General features: G+C 33.1%; 2 protein-coding genes across 4 annotated transcripts; one reads left to right on the forward strand and one right to left on the reverse strand.

The window, feature by feature from the left end:
- Positions 1–3,905: 3,905 nt before the first annotated feature.
- LOC108463133 (cytochrome P450 704C1-like) lies at positions 3,906–7,311 on the reverse strand. Of its 2 annotated transcripts, none has more exons than XM_017763083.2 (5): positions 6,571–7,311; positions 6,067–6,348; positions 5,201–5,539; positions 4,316–4,516; positions 3,906–4,233 (listed from the first exon to the last, which is right to left on the reverse strand). In XM_017763083.2, exons 1-5 carry the CDS (start codon positions 7,093–7,095, stop codon positions 4,045–4,047), a joined length of 1,536 nt encoding a protein of 511 aa, XP_017618572.1. In that variant the 5' UTR covers positions 7,096–7,311; the 3' UTR covers positions 3,906–4,044. The 2 variants fall into 2 exon arrangements, with proteins under 2 accessions (XP_017618572.1, XP_017618571.1); XM_017763082.2 differs by having other exon boundaries at positions 6,067–6,351.
- A 4,294-nt stretch (positions 7,312–11,605) lies between these two features.
- LOC108463078 (serine/threonine-protein kinase Aurora-3) lies at positions 11,606–13,881 on the forward strand. Of its 2 annotated transcripts, none has more exons than XM_017763020.2 (6): positions 11,606–11,822; positions 12,003–12,245; positions 12,351–12,446; positions 12,660–12,874; positions 12,946–13,067; positions 13,597–13,881. In XM_017763020.2, exons 1-6 carry the CDS (start codon positions 11,697–11,699, stop codon positions 13,662–13,664), a joined length of 870 nt encoding a protein of 289 aa, XP_017618509.1. In that variant the 5' UTR covers positions 11,606–11,696; the 3' UTR covers positions 13,665–13,881. The 2 variants fall into 2 exon arrangements, with proteins under 2 accessions (XP_017618509.1, XP_017618510.1); XM_017763021.2 differs by having other exon boundaries at positions 12,946–13,018.
- The last annotated feature ends 312 nt before the right edge of the window (positions 13,882–14,193 follow it).

Below are 14,193 nucleotides of genomic sequence, written 5' to 3' on the forward strand. Positions count from 1 at the left end.
TAATAATTTCTACGTTTTTGAGCTCGTTACAGCTTAATCTAGCTAGCCCGTACCTTCATTTTTGAAACTGTTATAGATTTTGAAAAGTTCCATTGTTGAATACTTGAGTTCTTTGTTATTAAATGATGGATTTTTGGGGTTTGATGATAGTTTTATTAGTTTTATAAAGTGATTTTTGACAAAAATGCAAAATAGGGACTAAATTGTGAAATTGTAAAAAGTAGTAGTTAAAAGTGTAAAAAAATGAAAGTTTTGGGTTGCTAATAGCATATAGAAAATTCGGCTATCTTGGGTTATAGTCTAATTTTGTAAATTTTCCATTTTGTGTATAAAGGACTAAATTGCAAAGTAGTCAAAAGTCTAGGGTAAATGTGTAATTTGGCCAATAATGAATGTTTTGGGCTAAATTGAATTGAATGAAAGTTTGAATGAGTTAATTTGATATCATATAGATCAAGATAAGTAAATACCGAAATTAGATTGAGGGAAACGAAAGGTGGACAAGTAGTCAACGGTTATCCGGGCAACTCGAGGTAAGTTCGGATAATTAGAATCGAACTATACTAATGGTTGAATTGAATGTTTATAATTGAATTATATTAGGTATGAATACTTTGATGATATACAAAATTTGTTACCGAGCTTGAGTTGAACTATATAAATTCATTGGATACGAGTGATGTGTTACTATACTTATCGAAATGGTCGAGCTCCTGCATTTGTTGCTAACTCACCAATAGCTCGTATGAGCTTCCTGTTCAGCTCGAAAGAGCTTCCCGTTCATCTCAATCGAGCTCACTGTTATCAGTTCATGATGAGCTTACTGGCCATGCCTCGAAAGAGCATGTATGATGATGAATTGACGGATTATTGACATTGTTCACTTGATTATTCTTTAAAATTCTAATAAATTCAACAAGCCTAAATAATGTTATATAAACAAGATATGGTTTATGTATTAGTTGAATGACTAACATGTGATGATTATGTGTAATTAGGTGATGGATTTATATTGAATTGTTGGCCTGTTATTATTGCATTTGATTTCTTTAAATGGTAAGTTTAATTCTGAATTATACGGGCATACTAAGCTTAGAAGCTTACTCTGTTTCTGTTTCTATGTCTAATAGAAGTTCGTTAGCTCACTTGTTCCGGACAAGTCAGAGTTGCACGTCACACTATCCAAATTTTCGTTTGGTATTTTGAACTTATGAACCTTTGTAAATATGGCATGTATAGGCTAGTTTGATAGTATAAGTTATGTTTTGGAACCATGTTTTGAGTAAGAATTGTATATAAGTTAAGCCATAAGATTTGGCTTATTTGGTACTATGTTTTGGTTGTATATATATGTGTTTAATCATGGTATGTTTTTAGTATGATAATGTATTTATGAGATTATGTAAAGGTAGTCTTGATTTAAGAGGTTAAATGGATGAATTGTATATGATGTTATACAGGTGTATGAACATGTGAATGGTAAGTTTGGATATAGCTTTATTTGTGTATTGAATTGGCTCATTTGGCTACAAATTGAGTTGTTCATATGAGGTCAAATTTGAATGTATTTGCTTGTGTTTTAGGGTGGCAAATTTGCTATTCAAATGGCCTATTTTTGTCCACACGAGCAGAGACACGGGCATGTGTCTCAGCCGTATGCGACACACAGTCATGTTACACGGCCGTGTGTCCCCTGGGGTACCCTACGAATTAAAGTCAGTATACCCTCCAATTTTCACACGGCCTAGACGCACGGGCGTGTCTAATGGTCGTGTGTAGAATACGGACTGGCACACGAGTGTATGGTCGGCCGTGTGGCCAAGTCAGTAGCCTCCTTAATTTTCACACGGCCTGGCACATGGGCATGTCTTGTGGCCGTGTGGATAAGTCGGTATATGTGCCCTGTTTTGCCATGGGTTAGACACACGGCCTGTTCACACAGGCGTGTAACCTTTTAAAAGTTAAAAAATTTCTAAGTTTCTGAAACTTTTATATGAAACCAAGTTGGTCCCGAATGCATGTTTAAGTATTGTATGCTTGATTTTATGTTCATAACGAATGTGAATGAATGACATTTACTGTAATGAGATGTTATTTCAATTATAATTGTTCTGAACTGAATGACAAGTCTGGTAATGCCCTTTAACTTATTCCGGCGATGGTTATGGGTTAGGGTTATTACAATAGCAGCATCAGAGGTCATGTGGTTTGTGCAAGCACTGTCTATCAGCCATCCTTTTGTGGCTTTCCTTTTGAAAGCTGAGCAAGAGACTACAAGACTTGCTCTTCTTGGTCACTACCTTCTTCTGCCACTTGAGCTTCAGCTCTAGACTGTTGAGGTTGGTTTTGATTCAACTTGCCTTTGTTTCTGTAAACCTTCTCAACATGGCCCATCATTTTGCAAATTTTGCACTACACATCAGGCCTGAACCAACAATTTTCTCCCTGATGACTAAGCCTTTTGCAATGTGGGCAATGTGAATATCTTCTTCTTGCTCCATCTCTCCTAGGCTTTTCTGACCAGACATTCTTCCCTTTGTAGCTAGAGGAGCTGGAGGTTGGTCTATTCTTGGCTTAGAAGGCACCTTCTTGATGCTCTTCTTGTCTGCTGGCTCTTCTTTGCTCCTGAGCATAAAGAGCATTGATCAGCTCAGTCAAAGAGATGCTTGACAGATCTCTTGAGTCTTCAAGGGATGAGATCTTGGCTTCATATCTCTCAGGTAAGGTTGCAATGACCTTTTTCACAATTCTTGCTTCACTAAACTGGTCCCCAAGCAACCTAATGTTGTTCACAACAGCCATGATTCTGTCTGAATATTGCTTCATTATTTCTTCTTCTTTCATCTTCAAATTTTCATAGTCCCTTCTCAAATTCAATAGTTGTTGCTTTACTATCTCAAGCCTGTTTTGGAGACTCACACACCATGATCCTTGTGAAAATCACATCAGACACACTATTTTGGATGCATGACATGGCCTTGTATTTTTTGGCTCTATCATCTGAGTGCCGCCTGATCTGAGCCACTGTAGGATTGGTTCTCAAGGATGGTGGTTCAACATCGGAGTTGACAACCTCCCACAAGTCAAATGCCTGCAGGTAAGTCTTCATTTTTGCTACCCAAATGTGGTAGCCTTCACAATTGAATACTGGTGGTGTAGCTGGAGAGAAACCTGATGAAGACATGATTTTGAGGAATGAAAAATGACAGGTCCACTAAGAAATGTGCTCTAAATACCAATTGTTAGAACTTAGAAATAAGAATGAAGAAATTTGACAGAAACTTGAGCTTGAAGGCTTGATGCTTGCTGAACAAACAAGAAAATTCAGCTAAGAACTTTTGAGCAAAACAAACAGAATCGGGCAAAAATTTGAGAAAAGAAATGCTTGTGTAATAAATAAAAAATGAAGAAAGCTTGAAATTGAGGCATAATGCCAATACATATACCGGTCAATAAGCTTGGTCAAAAGAAACAAATTTCACGTAAACAATTACCTATTACCACTAAGTAGCCTTGAAACTTATAAAACATGACTTGCGCACATAGGTAAGCTGATTTACCAATCTATTAGCACCTAATTACATAAAAAAAATACCAACTAAGTTTATTTTCAACTAAGTAACAAAACCAATAGTTGAAGTAACAAAATGAAACAGTAGCTTGAACTTTAGCTACAACTGCATGGCTTGGCAGCTTCTCTGCTACTTGTCTGCATGCAGGCCAATCTTCAACAAATATCTTGGAATTGGTCTTTGTACATTTAAAATGAGAAAAAAAATCACTATAAGCTAGAGAAACAAGCAAAATGGACAATTTTTCTAGTCTTTAAAAAAGTTAAATTTACAAGAATGATGTGGCATTATTTTTAAGTAATATGATAAATTCACATAACCTGAATGACTGCATTTAAACTAACTTGATTATACTTTATTCACTAATTAAATACTATTGTTTGACAATATATCAATTGAGCATGCAATGTCATTAAAAATGATCGTTTTAAAATTTAAGGGCTAGAATACACTTGGTCCTATTAGAATTCATTTACATAATAGTCTTAGGAACAGCGTAAATATGAAGACCCTCCTTCATATGAAGCGTGAACATTGTCCTGTAATTCACTGCTTTCGTATCATCTACTAATTTTAATCGGAAATGTCGAAGGACAGCAATTGATACTATCTTCATCTGTCGATATGCAAAATCTTTGCCTAAGCAAATTCGAGGACCAGCCTGTCAAAACATTGAATCAATTTTACACAACTAACTAGAAAAGACAATAATATCAACCAACAACCAAAATAAATGTACTCACATGAAATGCTACGAATTTGAAAGGCGATTCAGGCTGGAATACTCCATTGTGAAGCCATCTTTCGGGTCGAAAACAGTGAGCGTCTTCTCCCCAAAGTGTAGACATTCTTCCCATGGCGTAGGCCATGTAGTACACTCCATCACCTTTCCTGACTTTATGGCCATCCGGCAGAATATCATCCTCCATTGCACACCTTCCATCCTTTGTTAACATCAAATTAATTTCGAATCTAATTTCAGATAAAAAGATGTCAAACTATTTCAACTCACTCTATCATGTTAGGGTTTTCTTTTTCTTTTTAAAGTAAGTTCGAATTTACATTTTTTAATACTAGTTAAAAATAGAAATATTTGATTAAATTTGTAAGCTATTCAAGTCAAATTTAAAATACTCAAATTCACACACTTATAACCTAAACTTTGGTTATAATTGAATTAAATTCAAGATTTTCTCTTAAAATGAAACTTTAATAGTTTACAAATACAAATATCTCTCTAAATTAAATTTAAAACTTTGAGAAAAGCCTAGCTATTTTCTACATAAATGCTAAGGAGAATGTTTGTAGAATATAGGTTAAATTCGTCCCTATACTATATTCAACTTTGGGATTCAGTCCCTCTACTTCAATTTGATGTTCTTATTATTAATATTATGCCTTACTCTCTAAATCACTGACACCATTTAAAAAATTCTTTTGATAGGAGAATGTGAATTTTTTTAGATCATTTAAACGATAAAATTATAATTATCTATAAAAACAAAAAAACTGATTAATGAAAATTTTAAACAGTGCTACTAATTTAGATCAAAGCATAATATTAATATAGGAAATGTAAAATGGGATGGAAAATGTTTGTAGAATAAAAAGTTTTTGAGTGAACTTACAATTGGAACTGCAGGGTAAAGCCTTAAGGTCTCAGTTAATGCAGCATGAAGATAATGCATTTGGTCAAGGGTAGCCTCGGTTATGTTGGTCACGAAATCATCGACATATTCATATTCTACTTCACGATTGCTGATGTCCCTCACTTCTTCTGCAATTTTCTCTTGTATCAATGGGTTCTTACACAGCATATAGAAGAACCAGCTTAAAGTATTTGCAGATGTGTCTTTGCCTGCTATTATGAAGTTCAGTATTATTTCCCTTAGGTATTTGTCATTCATCGTTTCTGGATCCTTCTCGCTTTCCACTAAAAATCTTGAAAGTATATCTTCTTTCACATTCTTCAAATAAATAAATACAAACTATTAAAAACCATATAATATATTCTAAGTTGATATCTCCTTAAATCATAAATAGATTTCAATCTTCATTATAATAAAATTGATTGAATTTTCAAACTATATATATATATATATTGTATCACCATTGGTTGTGAACTCAAATTTAGCTTTAAGCATATTTAAAACCAATGAATGAATTGCAAATAGGTATATCTCAAGAGTTAAAAAACCATCCCAAATTTTAATGACACATTAATCCTGTATTTTTATTTTTTAATACGTGAACTCTAAATTATTAATACAGTAAGTATACATCTATTCACAAATAACATGTAATGCTTAAATTGATGGTTAGACTAATAGAATAACACTATTGATACAAGATAACTACTTCAAAAATTCAATTAAAATATTATAAAGTTTAAAATTTTGAATCATAATTTGAAGTCATTTAGTGCACTTAACCCTTCTTAAAAAAAAGTGATTTATTAACAAAAAGGAAGTTGATATCCAAATTTATGGCTCACCAATTCTGGGTTCATGGGGAGTAGTTTCCTCTTGGTGCTAATAACATTGTGGACGAAATTGTGAATGATTTGGATATTGTTTTTGAGGGCAGCTTCGGAGCCAATATTAAGAGACCTTTTAAACTTCCAAAAAGGGTCAACGTAGCGCCAGTACACCATCTCATTGGCATCATCGAAAGCCTTCATAAAGGTGTTCCCTTCTTTACTCGAGCCATCCATGCATTTCAGATCAATCCCAAACCCAACTTTGAACATCGACTCGAGTGTGCTTTTCATTAACATCTTCTACACATCACCGTGCAAAAAGAATTAAATAAAGGATATTATTTTATACACTCACCGTGTAAATTTTTAATTCTGTAAGTATGATGATATATATATATATATATTGAATACCTACTCATGGAGACTACCAAATAATTGTGATAAAACTAAATTCTTTTGAAATTTAGCATACAAAGCTACCATTTCTAAAGAAATAGTTTTCAAAATCGAAGGGCTTACTTGCATATCAAAAGCTTGGCCCGACACAGCCAACTCGTAAATATTCCCAACAAGCTTAGCAGCATCTCCTCTGAAGACAGAGCAGCTAAAATCTCTAAGAACCCTAGTCGAGAACTCGAAACTGGCAAGCTTCCGCTGCTGCCGCCACTTAACTCCGTCCACCGCGAAGATCCCTTCTCCCAAAAAATCCAAAAATATCTCTTGATTCCGTTTACCTTTGCAGTATCTATCAAACCTAGTTTTCAATACATGCTCCACGTTTCGTGTATCGATGGTGTATATTTCACTCTGTTCTAAAGCTAGTAGCCTGTAAGTTGGCTGTTCTTTGGCTGCTTCCGCTTGATAGTCGTAGAGATAGTTTAGATATAAAAGCTGATTAAAAACGGAGCCCTTCACCGGCGGGTAATCGGGATCGTTGATCGATTTTCCGGTGACGGTTTTGATGGCGAGGAATAAGAAGATCAGTAAGAGAAATAATGGTGGCAATGATATGAGGAAGAAGATGGTAGCGAGTATAATATCCATTTTTTTCTTCTTCTCTTTGTTTTAGTGAAATGCTTTGCAGTTGAAGGCAATGGATATATTGTTGAATTATGTTCCATTCATTATCTATCTTTCGAAGAATGCAATCAGATTTTATCGTTTAGAATTTTGTCATTTTTATGGGAAACGTAAGTATGAATCATTCATGCGCATATGATTGATTTTTCCGCACACTTACTTTTCAACGATGTAATCCAATTATTAATAAAATAATTTTGCCATTCAAGCTATTTAAATTTATCCTGTCTAGTTATCATCATATTAAGGTTATCATCAGATTAAGGGTGGATTTAGATAGGCAGTGTGTTTAAATATTATAGCATGAGACAAAAATAAACTAAACGCACCACACTTTATCTCACTACTCTACCAGTTGTCACTTTTTAAATTTGTACAAAATTAATTTTAACTTTCAACATTTACATATTAGGTCAATTTAGTCTTGATTCTAAAAAATCTAACCTCAACACTTACATATTGTATAATTTGCTCTTTTTTGCAATTTGCTTTTTTGGTGACCCTTTCATTTAAAAGATAAATAAATAAATTTATTAGCTAAGTTTGATTGAAAATATATAAAAAAATTAGAAACACCCAAAATTGAAGATAATAATTCTAATTTTTTAAAATTTAACTCTCAATATAACAAAAAAAAGTAAAAGCTGTAAAAATACCAAATTACAAAATATGTAAATGTTAAGGGTTAATTTTTTTAGAATAAAGATTAAATTGACATAATTTATAAATATTGAGGGTGTCAATTTTAAAACTGACATTGTTAGCCGTTGGTGATAAAAAGAAAAAGAAAAATAATGGAGTGATCATTTTGTAACTTCTCATAATCAAGAAACTAAAAAGAAATTTACTAGTAGTAATGTGATAATTTTGTAATTTTTCATAATTAGGAGATAAAAAATTTATTAATAGTAATAAATTTTTTCGGCGTGCTATTTTTTTAAAATTGGATATCAAGATGAAATTATTTTTCATTGAAATTTTCGAAGTCGAAATGAGGTATAATTCGTCCACCCCAAAATATTTACTAAAATACCTTTTTTTAATTTTATAACTACATTTTATATTTTTAAATTATATTTTTTGTAATTTTATAAGATTTTATAACATATTTAATTTCATAAATATTTTATTATACCATTTTATAAATATATTTGATTTAATTTTATAAAAAATCAACATAATATAAAATATTTTGTAAAATTTTAGATCTAGTTAATGTGGGATTAAGAAAATCATTTCGAAATTGGGAGCAATCCTATTAAATAATTCAAGTATTTATAAGTGAAAAGCGGATTATGATTGGGGCTTGAAAAAAAAATGTCATAAATCGTTGTATAACGCGTCCCACCCATTATGCATCTTCTTCAATGCCTTTTACTTTGCGATCCACACCATGCAGAATGATGACGTGTAATCGAATTGGCTACGAATATTTGCAATTAAAATAGGCACAACTACTCTAAGACTCGCTTTCACCATAGGTAGTATTATATCCACTATCATCTCCGAATTCAATTTCGAATGATCCAGTGAAATACCTACGACAAGACAAGTACGTTAAAATTAGCAATTCAACTCTCCAAATATAAAACAGTCTTGATGCAGTACCCGCGACAACACATGTATGTAGAGAAGTATATTTCTTTATGGTCCACAGCCTCGTCTTCTTCTTAACAAAAACCATGATTTTCCATACACATCTGTTGTCTCGCATTACGCACTTTGCCTCAAACTTGTCAGATCGAGATTTAACAATGTTGAAGTTTACCCCATTCTTGATATTGTATTGCTTCATTACAGCGACAAAACCATCTTTAGAGGAAAACTCCTTCCCCACTTCTAAATCACCCGAATCCAATGAAGAACTCGCGTGACACAATTTTCTGTGTGGTAGTTTTGCAAACTCCAACCCAATTTCTACTGATAGGTTCACATTATGCATGTAGGCTAGAGGTGAGTACGCCCTGAACTGTGGATCTTCTTTAGCACCTTTGCCTAAACCTTCACCGCCTGAACCTCCATCTTCTGGTTCAAAAAATAATGCAATTTCTGAACCATCGGCACCGGGCTCCCGAATTAGATCGGCATTAGATTTAATGCCCTATTCATTCTCAACCCCACCAACATCTCCAAGGTTGGATGTCCCCTCGCTAGTGGACGTCGTAGGGAGTACATCATCCTTTCTTGTATAATTGTTGAAACAACCAAAATCACCTGCTAATTACCAACTGTTGGAACTTGATGTCATTCCCCTGTAAGTGTTCTCAGCATTGAACATCGACTAACCGAAGTTCAAATCAAAACCATTAACTGAGTGTCTTGTAGGGTCTAATATTCTGTGTTACCACCAAACCTCGATTGTTTGATGTTCTACCTGCCGCGATTGAAATCTAGGGCCGAAATAAAAGAGTGTTTTCCTATTGATAATTCTGGGATATCATAATTAGAACTTTCTAACAAAGCTGTGAACCCACCAAACAACTATATTGTTGGACTCTCGGCTTGTTCTTCCATTCCAACCTCTTGAACTAGAACATATGTTGACCTTCGAGGGCCTTCATTTGTCCTTTCAAACTCCACATATAACTCGAGAAATGGTGATCCATTGTCAATATGCGTTTGCACTATCACCTCCAATCCCCTCGCGTCTCTAATATTGAAAGCGTCGACCGAAGCACAAAATTAATATCTAAGTGACCATACTCTTATCTGATTGGGTCCGACGATTTTTCACCTAATTCTTCCACGCAGCTCCGGCAATTGTATGTTCAGGTTAAAAGCCAACCGTGTTGTGTTCTGTGAAAAAAACGATCTCATTATCGATGTCACGCACTTCCCGTCGTAATAAACAATAACATTAATTTTTCCACTCATTTTCAATGAAATAACATGTTCCACATGTTCGAAACAAAAACATTATGCAAGAAAATAATGTTATACTTAAATATGAACAACAAAAATCGATCATTACTTGATGCAAATTGTGTGGTAGCTCCAAATTATGCCTTATGTACGAATTTCCTCTTCTTTTGATTCTTCTTACAAATTTTTTTTTGCTCATAAATACCTTATGCCACTCAATGCTGAAAGCTACCCTTTTATAGAGCCAGGGTGAGTGGCAATTGATTTAGAAAATTTTCCTGGGTGAGTGGTGAATTGAAAGTGCTAGAGGGAAAACGCTACACGTAGGACGCGTTTTCAGTATGTTGTCAGAAAATGCACTGAAAGTGCGTACAACAGGACACGTTTTCAGCTAACACGGCATGAAAACGCGTCCTGTTGGATGCGCTTTCAATGCTTTTTTTTTCTGACAGTGCACTGAAAATGTGTCCTACGTGGAGCATTTTCCCTCTAGTACTTTGAACTCCCCACTTTCTCTCACTTACCCATTAGATATCTTAGGATTTCTGAGATATATTTTCTAAATAAAAATGCACTGAAAGTTCAAAAATACTGCAATGAAAAATCTAATCGACCTCAACCTCCAATAAAAAACTGACCAAAACTCAGTTGTATTAAATAAAAAATAAAAAAATTACAAACTAAGATTTAATCAAATCGAGTAGTTCGAGTTTCGATTATGAATCGAATTGAATTTTACAATTCAAATAATTCAAATATACGATTGATGTAAATATGATGCTTGTAAATATCTAAATAATTATTAACTTTACATCTAAAAAATTATACAAAAACTAAATAATATATAATTAACTTTAAAAATATTTAAAAAACTCAAAACTCTAAATCTTAAAAACCACAAAACCCTAACCTTAACCCTACTTTAAAAAAAAACAAAACCTAACCCTAAAAATACAACACAAGGAAAATCAGTTGAAAATACTTCCATATGGAAGTGTTTTTATTATTTTAGCCTAATCCCATTATTTTTCAGAAAAATGTAGTTTTTTTTGAATGACATTTTTAAAATTTAAATCTTGTTAATACCTATACTTAAATGAAAATTGAGATTAACAGTTATAAAATTGATTACCCTACTTTTCAATTTAAAATTTTAATCTAATGTTAGCATTTTCCATCAAAATTTATTATCAGTCACACCAATCATAGAAGAAAAATCATTATAGACTCAATAAATTTTGATAGATGCAATCATACCAAACATAGAAGTAAATTATTATAAACACAATAAATTATTATACAAAATATTAACATTATTAACCGGTGAACTATAATTTTTTAATAAAAAGATTAATTTAAAAATAAGAATTAAATCTCAAACATTACTTTATGATTAAAAATGGATGAGCATAACTTTGAGATTAAAATCTGAGCTTATAACCACGCGATTTCTGGTGCACAATGATGAATTTGGAAGGAAATGCTTGTTTTATTAGGTGGAAGAAATTGATTGATTTGGTAAATATTATTATATTCTATATGAAACAAATTCAACATATAAATTATCTGGTCTACCATTTAGGCCCATTAAAAGCTAAAGGCCCAAATAACATGCGCGGTTTCTAAAAATTCAAATTTCATCATCTTCCCCAATCACTTACACTTGTGATTTTCTATCAACCATTCCTTCAATCAGCTGAAATATGATTTCTCCAAGCGAAGAAGGAGAAGGAAATTCAAAACGAAAATGGTCCTTACAAGACTTCGAGATCGGCAAACCCCTCGGCAAAGGCAAATTCGGTAGGGTCTATCTTGCCAGAGAAGTCAAGGTATATTTATATTCCCTTTTCTTTCTTTTTTTTTTCATTCAATTCACTGTTTGTATAGTTTTATTTACGATTTCCAACCGAATCGAGATGCATATGAAAAGGGTTTTTTGTGTGAGGGCAAATAATTCCTTAAACAGAGTGATTAATTGATTCGATTGTGTATTTTTTTTTTTTTGGTAGAGCAAATACATTGTGGCATTGAAAATCATATTCAAGGAACAATTAGAAAAATACAGGATCCACCATCAGTTGAGGAGAGAAATGGAAATTCAAACCAGTCTTCGCCACCCCAATATACTGCGGCTTTACGGCTGGTTTCATGATAGTGAACGTATTTTCTTGATTCTTGAGTATGCTTATGGGGGTGAGCTTTATAACGAGCTTAGAAAACACGGTCATTTCAGTGAGGAACAAGCTGCTACAGTAATCGCCCAATCTCTTTTTGTTTTTTCCCTCTGTTTCAATCGCACTTTATTTTATACAATTTTTTTCTTCTAATTATTAGAAATACTCTGAAATCTTTTTCAGTACATTGCTAGTTTGACAACAGCGTTGGCATATTGTCATGAGAAACATGTAATTCATAGAGATATCAAACCAGAAAATTTGCTGCTTGATCATGAGGTAGGCCGATGCATTTCTTTCTTCCATTCTTGATTTGGCATCCACTTCTTTTGCCTAGCTGTGATCTACTGAGAAACCCATTTTAGAAGTATAAATTGTCTTCAACAAGGGAGTTTTTGTATGAAATCATATGTTGGGTTTAATCATTAATGTTACCCTTCTTGAATTGTGTTCAAGTTTGCAAGTAATTCCATTATGACTATATATATGTAGGGTCGGTTGAAGATTGCAGATTTTGGATGGTCGGTACAATCCAGAAGCAAGAGACACACAATGTGCGGAACTCTGGACTATTTGGCACCAGAAATGGTGGAAAATAAAGCTCATGATTATGCAGTGGATAACTGGACTTTGGGTATTCTTTGTTATGAGTTCCTCTATGGTGCTCCCCCCTTTGAGTCCGAGAGTCAAAGCGATACATTCAAAAGGTAACTAGGAATACGGTGTTTTCTTATGCTTTAATCTAATGTGGTATAATCATCAAGCTGTTGTATTACAGGATTATGAAGGTTGACCTCAGCTTCCCATCCAGTCCTAATGTCTCAATGGAGGCTAGAAATCTCATCAGCCGGGTAACAATATGCATTGGTTATGAAAAATCATGGTCAAATTCTATAGAAGGTATTGTATTATACATTTTGGAGGATTTAGCCCCTTTATTATATTTGATAACTTCTAGTCCTCTACTTTTTAAATTGTGCATTTTCAGTCTTAAGATCAACTTTTTTCTGTTAATTCTGTTAAATAATTTAACATTCCTTTTTAACATATGATGATGTGACATATACACGATAATTTTTTTTTAACAATTAAACAATTTTTGCACATTTTCAAAAATGAAAAAAAAAAGTATTGTATTTATCGAACTGTACCAGAAAAAAATGCCAGAGGTATGTATTCCATATCACCATGTGTTTTACAGCATAAGTCATGTTAAGTTATTTGATGAAATTAACATAAAAAAGGTTGATCTCAAAACTAAAAATACACGTTTTGCAAAGTAGAGACTAAAAATCACAAATTCTAGTAGAGTGACTAACTAAATCTGTCCAAATGCATAGTACAATGACCTTCTACAGAATTTGACCAAAAATTATTGTAGAAGTTGACATCTGAAGTTCTGAATACAGTAACTGAATGTTATTTGCAGCTTCTTGTGAAGGACTCCTCGAAAAGGCTCTCTCTTCAGAAGATAATGGAGCACCCTTGGATTATTAAGAATGCAAACCCTACGGGTACTTGCAAAAAATAGAACTTGTAGTAGTTTTAGATTCTATGTCGTAAAAGCTGTTAACAGATTGCAATTCAGCTGTGAATGTATTGTTCAAACTGGGATGATAATCATCACTTTATTCTCTTTTGTGATGCATTAAGCTCTACTTTTGTCCATATAGGCGTTCATCTATGAATCTGATTACATAGGATTATAGTTGTATTTTCTCTTCTGGGTCAATTTCTGCATATCTTTAATACGTTTCAGATTTCAAGCAAGTGGCCCCTTGAAGGTGTAGATGGCAAACATACGACTGGGAAGGATTACAATTCCATAATTATATCTGTTAAATCATTTATTTGAATTATTTCAGATACAACTATTCAGAATTTAAATAATTTGGGTTTGGATTACAATTCCATAATTATATCTGTTAAATCATTTATTTGAATTATTTCAGATACAACTATTCAGAATTTAAATAATTTGGGTTTGGATTGGTTCTGATTATTTGTTCGAATTATTTTTAGTTTG

The sequence above is a fragment of the Gossypium arboreum genome, chromosome 8 (genome assembly GCF_025698485.1).
Source record: "Gossypium arboreum isolate Shixiya-1 chromosome 8, ASM2569848v2, whole genome shotgun sequence".
Classification (NCBI taxonomy): domain Eukaryota; kingdom Viridiplantae; phylum Streptophyta; class Magnoliopsida; order Malvales; family Malvaceae; genus Gossypium; species Gossypium arboreum.